General features: G+C 47.0%; 1 protein-coding gene across 1 annotated transcript; it reads right to left on the reverse strand.

The window, feature by feature from the left end:
* Positions 1 to 8,257: 8,257 nt before the first annotated feature.
* Positions 8,258 to 10,643, reverse strand: LOC130200895 (uncharacterized). Its single transcript, XM_056425469.1, has 2 exons — positions 10,421 to 10,643; positions 8,258 to 10,267 (listed from the first exon to the last, which is right to left on the reverse strand). The coding sequence occupies exon 2, from the start codon at positions 9,650 to 9,652 to the stop codon at positions 8,258 to 8,260; it is 1,395 nt and encodes a 464-aa protein (XP_056281444.1). The 5' UTR covers positions 9,653 to 10,267; positions 10,421 to 10,643.
* Positions 10,644 to 11,801: the final 1,158 nt, after the last annotated feature.

Consider the following 11,801-nt stretch of genomic DNA (forward strand, 5'->3'; position numbering starts at 1 on the left):
GTTACAGTGTAAAGGAGTCTGAGAATTACACTGGGCATGATGCTGACTTCAGCTCCCTTTTGGCTGACTCGATTACTTCCTGCAGGCAGATAAGGAAGCAGTGAGGAATAATACACCTTGTGGGAGGCATGCATTTTGAAGGAAGGCGTTCTTCTCTATTTCAAGAGAAATGTACTTTAAAATAAACACCTGATATGTCACAGCAGTAGTTATCTTCTCACCATCATTGTAAAGTCATTCTATTATACGGTGTGCACAACAAGAGGTCTCACGAATGTAAGATTGTTTTTTATTTTGTTCTCCTGTGCGTTCTTCTAAAAAGGAATGAAAGGAATCCACAAATTAATGTTGTAAAAATGTTAAATTGGCCACTTACATGTCTCTAATGTCTCTCTATAAGGTGCCAGAAGCTGTTTATTTCAGCTTAGCACAAAATCCTGAGAAAACAAGCTATTAAGCATATTTCCCAAAAGTCAAAAATCAATGTAGAAATTGATGGGAGAAGATAGAAAAGGTCACCAGTAAGGAAGGAAATACAGATGCATGGTCAAGTTTCAGTGATTACTGCCATAGAAGGAATTACATTGAAATGTTCATGTGGTTTTAAGAGAGAAACATAAATAACTGATGGCACTGCGAGACGAGACTGACAATCTCTCTACTTGGAGATTGAATATAAGATTCATAAATGTAGAAGTTCTGGATGTATTCACCTTGAAGCCACAACACATATCAGTGGTGTGTGTGTGTGTGTGTGTGTGTGTGTGTGTTTTAACAGGGGTCAAGTCCACATATATTGATTGAACTGGCCTTGGTAAGAGAAGCGCCATGTGCAAGTTAAATTGAGTGGCGTTTCACTGTAATACCGACAGGGAGATTGGATATGATGATGGAGTGAAGCCATTACAGCCACGTAGTGACTCGGAGACAGCCGGAGAGAATTGGGTCACGAGCTAATTGGACAGAAATACATCAGCCCGCCTTATGAATACACGTACTGGCACACACACACATACTGTACACACTGCTGGCACACTCACACATTCAGACCTGCATGAACACATGCGTTTCAAAAGGCTTAGATACATGGTGGATTAGCATATAATAACCATTTAATCAATTGCATCACATGCCCCAGACGAGGGATTTTAATATGCATAAACAAGTCTGATACACAGACATACACTGTGTGCCATCAGAATCAGAATCAGAAACAGGTTTATTGCCAAAGAATGAATGTTTTCACAAACAAACGAGGAATTTTTTTTGGTGGAAGGTGCAACATTTGGACATGACAAACAACAATCAACGCAAGGAGGGAGGGAGGAGGAAGAGGGAAGGGAGGAGGAAGAGGAAGGAGCGGGAAGAAGGAGGAGAGAGGAAGGTGGAAGAAGGTGGTAGTCCTGGGGTGACAGTCAGTCAGTCCCGGGTCCATTGATGAGCTCGACGGCCGGGAAAAGCTATTGGTGTGGCGGAGGTCGTGGTCATGATGGATCAGCCTCCTCCCGAGGGGAGGGACTCGAACAGGGAGTGTCCAGGGTGAGGGTAGGGTCGCGACAATCTTTCTTCTGGCGCCCAGTGACCTGGAAGTGAACAGGACCTGAGGGAAGGCAGATTGCAGCCGATAACCTCTCGGCCGAAAGGATGATGCCTGCAGCCCGCGCTTGTCTTTGTGGCTGCAGGGTGCCAGACGGTGATGGAGGAGCAGATGATGGACTCAACGATCACGTAGAACTGTACCATCATCTTCCTGGCAGGTTGAATTTCCTCAGCTGCCTCAGGAAGAACATCCTCTGCTGGGCCTTTCTTGGAGATGGAGCCATGTTCAGCTCCCACTTGAGGTCCTGGGAGATGATGGAGCCCAGGAAGGGAAGCTGCAGGACTCCAGACGGGGGACACAGGATGAGAGGGTGGGGCTGCATTCCTCCTGAAATCCACAACCATCTCCACTGTCTTCAGAGCGTTGAGCTCCAGGTTGTTCTGGCTGCACCAGGTCACCAGGTGGTCAGTCTCCCACCTGGAGGCGGTCTCTGCCCCGCCAGAGATGAGTCCAATGAGGGTGGTGGTGTCATCCGCGAACTTTAGGAGCTTGACGGACTGGTGACTGAGGCAGCTGTTGGTGTACAGGGAGAACAGCAGGGAGAGAACACAGCCTTGGGGGAACCTGCTGGTGGTGGAGCCTGAGACGTGTTCCCAGCCTCACGTGCGCTTCCTGTCGGTCAGGAAGTCTGTGATCCACCTGCAGGTGAGTCGCTGGGAGCTTGTCCTGGGAGAGCTTGTCCTGCGACAGGGATGATGGAATTGAAGGCAGAGCTGAAGTCCACAAACAGGATCCTGGGCGAGGGTTCCTCGGGAGTCCAGATGCTGGAGGATGTAGTGAAGGGCTATGTTGACTGCATCGCCTGCAGACCTGTTGGCCTGTTGGCTCTGTAGGCGAACCAGGAGGGGGTCCAGGATGGTCTTGAGGTGTGACAGGACCAGTGTCAAAGGACTTCATGACCACAGAGGCTTGAGGTCAGGGCGATGGGCCTGTAGTCATTGAGTCCTGTGATCTTGGGTTTTTGGGACGGGATGATGGTGAGAGGCCTTGAAGCAGGCTGGAACGGGTATGTCTCCAGGAGGTGTTGAAGATGTCGGTGAACACCGGAGACAGCTGGTCCGCACAGTGCTTCAGGGTGGAGGGGGAGACGGAGTCCGGGCCCGCTGCATCGTGTGCGTTTGTACACGCACAAACGCACACGACTGATATTTCTATCGTCACCCAGACGTACGGTGCAGTCAGTGAAGGTCGATCAGGTTTAGCAAACACTATCAAAATACTGAATACATTCAGGAGAATTATTCACCCTTGAGTTTCTCTGTTGCAGGGCAGAAAAGAGTGGTGGGTCGGGGGGGGGAGAGGAGAGAACGGAATGAATGGAGAAAGTGGGGAGCTAAATCAAGAGAAAGGAGGGAGACAAGGCTTGGAATAGAGGGGAAGAGGGGAAAGGGAGTTCATTACTTCGCCCGACATGACGTCAGTGTGTCTGAGCTTCAAAGGGAGAAAGAAAGGGATGTAAATAGTCCCCAGGATATGCATTTAAGTGCCATTTTACTAGGTTTTGCATTCTGCTGTATCATGCTCCTCGTTACTGAGGAAGACGTAGGGTGCCGGGTGGGGAATGAAGAAGAGAAAAATGAGAGGGAGAACAGAGACTCACACTTGAGCCTCCGTGCTGAATAGCACCGAGGTTTGAAGGAGCGATACTTTGACCAATCAGATGACAGATGTCAGATGACGAGGCCTGTTAGCTTGAGATACGGTGAGACGGTGATCCCTGAAAGGACCGTGTGCGCCTCTCCTCTTTATTTCACAATGTCGGTCCACTCCCTGTCTCATTCCCAACCTCTTTCTCATCCTGCAATTCCCATACTTCTTTTTTACGTGATTTCCTTCCCCCTTTTCCATCTGGATCCAAAAAAGTTTAAAGGAATTACACAGAAATTCTATTAATTCCAATAGAACCGCTTGTTGCCCAATAGCATATTTACAGTGCTGCTAATCAGAGTCCAAAAGGATGGAAGCCGAGCTGGTTGTGCGTCTGCCAGCTACAGTCGTTCCAACGGTCACTTTTACATCTCCGCAATTTTTATAACCAACTGTTTTGCAAAGATTGATTTCCTTTCCAGTGTGACCAGCCAGGTCTGTGTTCTCAGTTTCTCACCTTCCAGATTGCTCAATTATGCAGCTTTTAAAAGCTCAGAGGCTGAACTTTGAGAGTCGAAAAAACGTGTTTCTGTGCTTCTCATTTACTTATGCATGAGAGCGCGAGATGGAGGGAGAGAGAGAGAGAGTAAAATACTGAACAAAAAGCTGAAAAATGAGGTGAGAGAGGGAATGCCAAGAAAGATAAGGGTCAAGGAGACAGCATGCAAAGAAGATGAACGACCCTAATGAAGAAAAGAAAAGGGCAGCAAAGAGATTTGGATTTTTTTCCCTGCATGTCTGATACTAATTAACAGCAGGAGTTGACAGCACACTGTTGTTGAGTGTGTGTGCGTGTGTGCGTGTGTGTGTGTATGAACAAGATTAAATAATTCAGAAACAAGCTGGGTCTCACTGATGTCATGGCTTGGCTCTCAGCCACAACAAACGCACGATGGAGACGGTGGCGCGAGTAGGAAAAAGAGAGAAGTTTTATTCCACCGCTACTGGATAACAACACCGGCGGAAACACAATTCATAGCCCGGAGATTAGTGGTGCCTGGCTGTACTGGAAAAATGTTCACAGAACCTCCTGTAGTAACCCACCATACCCAAAAATCTCTGGAGTTCCTTTTTGGTTGTGGGCTGTGGGTATTCAGATATTGCTCTGACCTTGGCCAGAACTGGAGCCACACAACCCTGACCTACCACATGGCCTAGATATGTCACTGTTGCCTCGGCAAAGACACATTTGGCCAAATTAATAGTCAGATGTGCCTCCGCCAACCGTTCAAACAACCTCTCGATGCGCTGAACATGAGCCGTCCAAGTCTCACTGCAAATTACCAAATCGTCCAGATACACCGTACAGCCCTCTAAACCCGACACCACGCGATTCATCAAACGTTGGAATGTAGCAGGGGCATTTTTTAACCCAAACGGCATTACCTTATCAGAATCAGAATCAGAATCAGAATCAGAATCAGAAACAGGTTTATTGCCAAAGAATGTTCATATTAAAAAAACACAAACAAACGAGGAACTTTTTTTGGCGGAAGGTGCAAGAATCGCGCACCAAGACACCGAGGCGCCGTCCGCGGCGCCATCTAGGAAAGGGTGGATGAAAGATGACAGCATAACATGAGGGAAGAGGCGAGAAAAAAAAGCCACCCCGACTATGCCCTAGAGGGTACAGTGTGGGAACAGGAGAAACAAAACACACCATTGCACATAAGCACATGCATCTTAGACATGACTTGCAACAGGTAGGAAGGGGGGGAGGGGAGGTAATCCAAAGATTGGGCGATAGCCCCATTGGGGCAGAAGGTAACCAGCACCGACAAGCAGCCAGCCGGTCCATCGCCACGGCGCTGGCGACGACCCCGTCCTGTCACCCTGGGGGGGCAAAGCAGGCGAAGGCGTGGGATGGGGGGGGGGGTAGTGAGTGCATTTCAGTTTGTTAAGTTCGTGTGTGAATGGCCCGGTGTATCGTCTTCCCCCAGTCCACAACAGACAAAGTTCTCAGGCCACAAGATGGTCGTTGCCATGGAGATGGCCTTGAAGGGGCCTGGGGAGAAAACAACCACAGGTGTCTGTGGATAGGGGGAGGGAATGGGAATGAGAGAGTCTCGCTTCAGTGATCTTGGAGAGTTGTTATTCCAGTCACGGCCTTGGGCCCGTCCTGGTAGAGGGAGCCAGTAGATAAGATTGGGATTGTATGGTCTTCCAGTAGCTGCAATTCAGTTTTGCGCACCCACTATTCTTCCACGTTCCTCCCGTTGCCAATAGGATTTCAAATCGATCCAATTTCATTTGCAGAGCCGTCAGCTTCTCCACGATGTTGTCATTCTGACGGTTTAATGCCAAAGTCTGAGTGCCAACAACTCTGCCCAACGCGTCAATCATGTCGGGCAGCCTTAGGGCTTTTAAGGGCTGTCACCCTATCCTTAATTTTCCGATAAACCAGGGCAGCGCCAAATCCAAACAGCAGACATGCTGTACTCAAAGATCCGAGTAGGTAGATGTCTTCTCGTCCTCCACGGAGAGTGGTGCTAGGCACAAGACCCGCCACTTACACGCGTCCATCGTGTATCCAGCAACATTCGTCCCGCAGGACAGGCAGGTTCCCCGAACCCGAGCTTCGTCGAGAAGATGGTGTCAATTGCGTTTAAGGACCAGTTGATTACGTCCATGGTTTTTAGTTCGAAGAGCGATGCGGAGAGAGTCTCACAAGTATAGAGACAGACAAGACATGACGAGAGAGCCAAGCAGGGAGGGGAAGGTCATGGGGAGGAGAGGGGGAGAAAAGTGCGACCGCCTCCGTCGAGAGCCAATTCAAATATGAATAAAGTCCCGATGGTGTGATAAATGCCGCTATTTCCTGTGCTCGCTTGGACAAGGGGACCTGCCAATACCCTTTAAGCAAATCAAATTTGCTAACATACTTTGCAGACCCCACTTGATCTATACAGTCATCCATCCGCGGCAAAGGAAAAGAGTCAGATTTTGTCACCGCATTCACTTTTCTTAGATCAGTACAGAATCTAGGTGTCCCATCCTGCTTCGGCACCAAAATACATGGAGACGCCCAACTAGATGCTGATGGGACCGCAATTTTATTCTCCAACATGTAATTAATCTCTGCATCCAGCCGAGTACGCTTGACTGGTGGCATGCGATAAAAATGTTGCTTAATCGGCTGAGCGTCCCCAACATCAATATCATGCTCAGCCCAGTCAGTTTGTGAAGGAGTGTCTCCAAACAGACATAGATATTTGTGTACCACTGCTGAGAGTTCCTCACGTCTTGATTCTGCCAAATGAGACAACAACTTGTCTAATTTATCTAGCGATTCCGAATTTTTCAAACGACCACAGAGCCAACTATCATCTGGTTCAGGCACTATATCCCCTTCATGCGTCAAACCATGTGTCACCGCAACAGCCGACTGGCCTTCCTCCTTCTCCACCCCTGTGTTTGTGTTACCCTCCCGCTTGTGGTAGGGTTTCAGAAGATTTACATGACAGAGGCGTTTAGTCTTCCTTCGTTCTGGTGTTGCCACAACATAATTTAAATCAGAAGTTTTCTCAATGATAGTGTATGGCCCTGAATACTTCGCCTGAAATGGGGAACCAATAATAGGCATAAGTAACAGGACCTGGTCACCTGGATTAAACTCCTGTCGTGCCGAACGACGGTCATACCACTTTTTCATTTTCCTTTGAGACACTGACAGCTTTTCCTGTGCCATACTCAAAGCAACAACCAACCGACGTCTGAAGCCATTCACATAATCCACCAAGCTTCGTGGTGGCTCAGTGTCCACACAACCCTCTTTCAGCACTGCCAAGGGACCCCGTACCGTATGTCCGAAAACTAACTCATTAGGGCTAAACCCCGTACCTTCATGTACTGCCTCCCTTGCAGCCAACATCAACCAAGGAAGACCTTCCTCCCAGTCTCCATCTAGCTCAGTACAGTAAGCACGTAACAAGGATTTCAATGTCTGGTGAAACCTTTCCAAAGCCCCCTGACTTTGGGCGTGGTAAGCTGTTGACTGGTTCTTCTTAATCTTCAAAAGTTTCAACACCTGAGCAAACATGTGAGATGAAAAATTGGAGCCTTGATCACTCTGAACGACCTTAGGAATACCAAATATTGAAATAAACTGTGACAAAGCCCTAACCACAGCCTTAGTTGTAATCGACCTCAAAGGATAAGCCGCTGGATACCTAGTGGTTTGACACATCACAGTCAGCAGATATTTGCAACCAGACTTTGAACATGGTAAAGGACCCACACAATCCACAATGAGATGTGTAAATGGTTCACTTACCACTTGTATGGGCTGTAGTGGTGCTGGTTTGATCTTCTGGTTTGGTTTCCCTGTCAGCTGACACACATGACATGTTCTGATATACTGCGACACATCTGTCTTTAGACGTGGCCAAAAGTAGTGCCTCAGGATGTTCAAATATGTTTTCCGAACCCCAAAGTGTCCACACTCATCGTGTGCGACTTTCAGGACAAGAGGACGAAGCTTAGTTGGCACCACCAGCTGGAAAACCTCAGTTTCTCTACCATCAACAGCCATCCATCTTCTAAACAACAAGTCATTACGCAACATGTATCCACTTGAAGCGTTTTCCCTTTCTGCCATTGGCGCAGCATAGTCAAAAAGCCCCTTCAATGAAGAATCCTGACGTTGCTCCTTTCCCACCTCATGGTGTGTAAGTAACACCGAAAACTCAGACAAAGATGAAACCTCCACTTTGTCAGTTGACTTTCCATCTGATAGCAAGTCATGATCCCTTTTGGCCCTAGCCCGTGTGATCACACACGAGGCCGTAACGTCTGGCACCACTGTAGAGCGCCTTTCAGCTCCTGCCTTAATCAGACCACCAGTGACTACCCCAGAAGAACCATCAGCCCAGACTCTACCACCTGCCAAATCGTTACCCAGAATGAACTGTATCCCCTCGATTGGAAAAGCCGGACGTACCCCAATAGCCACATCCCCTTTAACAAGATCACAGTCAAGATACATCCTATGAACAGGAACAGGAAAAACCGTTAATCCCATCCCCCGAGTCCGAACCGTGTCACCAGTGTCACTTTTCTCCGACAAAGGCAGAACAGAGTCAATAATAAAGGAGTCAAACGCCCTGTATCCCTCAAAATTTTGATTGGAATTTTGACCTGGCTACCTACCAATGACACCAACCCCTCTCTTATAAAAGGAGCATAGGATGCCAGAACCTCAGGTCCACACAAGTGGTCCGTAAGCGCCTTGTCAACACAGCCGCTACTCACAGGAGCAGCGAACGCAACTGGTTTACCCATCAATCTTCCTCCCTTAGATTTTGCTCTAAGTACCGGACAATCTGGTTTCCAATGGCCTTTCTCACGACAATAGTTACAAGTATCCTCCGATTTTTCCCAAGCCACTTTCTTTGGATCCATCCCCAATGACCCAACATCAACAGCCCTTCCACTTCCCCCAAACCCTGGCAGATCTCCAGCACGCCCTCCGAACTTGCCCTTATGCAGTAACACAAACTCATCCGCTGCTCCTGCTGCCTCGGATGCCGAAGTTACCCTGTGTTCTGTTATATAGGTTGCAATGTTGTCAGGAAGGATGTTTTTGAACTGTTCCAAAATCATGAGTTCACCCAATTTGTCAAAAGAAGTGACGTCCAGAGCAGCTAACCAACGTTTAAAATGTATTGACAAATCCCTCGCCATTTCCACATAAGTCTGCCCCTGTTTTTTCTCCAAGGACCTAAACCGCTGTCGATAAGCCTCAGGAACAAGTTCATACGCTCTAAGCACCGCCAACTTTATTTTTACATAGCTAGAGCTATCCTCCGAACATAGCGCAGAATATGCGGACTGTGCTTTTCCTGTGAGTACACACTGAAGCATCAGGGCACAGTCTGCATCCGGCCATTCCCTAGCTTTAGCCACCCGTTCAAAAAGCAAAAAAAAAGTGTCAGGATCACTTTCATTAAATTGCGGTAACAAGCGCAAGTTGTTAGCATCGAACCGCGGGGGCGACTTGGGCTCCTGTACACTGTGCCACTCACCCATGGAAAGACGCTGTCCTTCCATATCAATTTTGGCTTTCTCAGTCTCCTGCCGCATCCTCTCCACTGCAATCTCCTTTTCAAACTCCATCTCATACCTCCTTTTGTCATGACTCAGCTGCAACAATAATATCTCCTTCTGCTGCTCAAAGGACAGTGAACTAGCTTGCCACAGAGGTTTTACCACCCCCTCTTTCTCTGCCGGCAACACTCCCGTTTCACATAATGCCGACTCAATAGAGGCTTTTATAGTGCTTTTTAGCCTCTTATCGCCCATGACTTCCACCGAGAAATGTTCCGCAATAATGAGCAGCTGCTCCATTGAGAAATTTCCAAGGGCTTCCTGAGACGGAGCCCTGATAAACGCGTCTATATCCGCCATACTACAACGCAACACAGGAGTTTACACTGAGAGAAAAAAAAAAAAAAAAAAAACTGATTGGAGTTTCCCCACTCACTATGACACCCGCTAACTAATCACCTCCCTAGTCTTCATGTGGTTACTTGCGGCGGGTACTTATGCACTACAGACCGCTGGCCGAGCAAAGCGACTAGCAAGCTAGCAAAAATACTGCGACCACGGCCATGCTCCCAAACCGAAGTTTCAGCCACTTTCACCACAACATTACACCCCGCACAACGACCCCAAGGGAACCGTCGCTACCACCTATCAGGAGAAACTCCGTACAAAATAACGAACTAACTCAAACACACAACCTTATCTTCCCAGTTTGGACGAGCCCCCAGCTGTCATGGCTTGGCTCTCAGCCACAACAAACGCACGATGGAGACGGTGGCGCGAGTAGGAAAAAGAGAGAAGTTTTATTCCACCGCTACTGGATAACAACACCGGCGGAAACACAATTCATAGCCCGGAGATTAGTGGTGCCTGGCTGCTCCTCGTCCTACATCCTCCGGCCAGAGAGAGACTGCAGCCCTCCTCAGGTCCTTTATGGAGATCCTGATTAGATTGAGAGCACCTGGGGCGAGGCTGCACCTGGAGACAATCAGGGAGAGAGAAGCACCCACACCCCCCCAGCAGAGACAGTGAGGCAGAGGTCGTCACACTGAGTAAACATTAATTCAACATAGAGATGCAGACTCACACACACACACACACACACACACACACACACACTCTCTCTCTCACACTCTTCTGCTCCCCTGGTGTTGGGAGAGACTCTCGTCTCCTCTGGGACAGGAAATGTGTCACTGGGTCAAACTCTGACGGCGGCAGCCATCTTGGTACCTCTAGCCAACTGTCACCTCTGTTTGCCACGGAGAAAAATGAGATTATTTTGTTCTGCTTATAAACAATGAACTTCCAGTCAAGGAATCCCATGAGTTCATTGTCCTGCTAGACTGAGTGTTAAACCCTGTCTGATGATGTGATAAATGATATGAAGTCAAAGATGTTACTGGATTGACTTCAAATTGATAATCAGAATAAGGGGGAGTGATGTAAATCAGACATGAGAAATGAAAATAGAAATTGTAGTCGGCCTAATAGGGAACTTGTCAATGTCAATGTATTATATTACACAGCATGTTTAAACATACACTACCGTTCAAAAGTTTGGGGTCACTTAGAAATGTCTTTATTTTTCAAAGAAAAGCACTGTTTTTTCAATAAAGATAACATTAATCAAAAATACACTCTATACATTGTTAATGTGGTAAATGACTATTCTAGGTGGAAGTGTCTGGTTTCTAATGAAATATCTCCAGAGGTGTATAGAGGCCCATTTCCATCAACGATCACTCCAGTGTTCTAATGTTACATTGTGTTTGCTAATCGCCTTAGAAGACTAATGTCTGATTAGAAAACCCTTGTGCAATTATGTTAGCACAGCTGAAAACAGTTATGCTGGTGATATAAGCGATACAACTGGCCTTCCTTTGAGCTTGAAGTTTGAAGAACAAAATGAATACTTCAAATATTAATCATTATTTCTAACCTTGTCAATGTCTTGACTATATTTTCTATTCAATTTTCAATTCATTTGATAAATAAAAGTGAGTTTTCATGGAAGACACGAAATTGTCTGGATGACCCCAAACTTTTGAGCGGTAGTGTACGTAAAATGTCATTCATTCACAAATATAAAACAATATTTGGGATTTAAGACTCGGGCGATTAACAGGCGATTAACAGACTAAATCAAAATGAGTGATTTTGCCATTAATTGTGATGTTCTGAGTAAATGAACACTGCGGTCTTTATGCTTACCGATCCAGAAGTAAAGTCTCTGCTGTGTCTGTTTAGCAGTTTATTTGTCATCTATATTCCATTCCATTGATCATTTTTCTTTGAAATGCCTTTTTTTAAATTGCAATCATATTCCTTGTAAATTATTTTCAATTGAATCCCTGACTTTGCCGGTCAAACTCCTCCTTCTAGACGGTGTGTGAGGCTCCAGAAATAAATCAGCTATTCTTTCTCCTGTGTTTCTCGCACTCTCCTCCTCCATGTTTGTTCACTCTGGTCCGTTGGAGCGGCGGAACATGGGAGGGCTCTCGAACCCCCGTCA

The sequence above is a fragment of the Pseudoliparis swirei genome, chromosome 10 (assembly GCF_029220125.1).
Source record: "Pseudoliparis swirei isolate HS2019 ecotype Mariana Trench chromosome 10, NWPU_hadal_v1, whole genome shotgun sequence".
Lineage (NCBI taxonomy): Eukaryota > Metazoa > Chordata > Actinopteri > Perciformes > Liparidae > Pseudoliparis > Pseudoliparis swirei.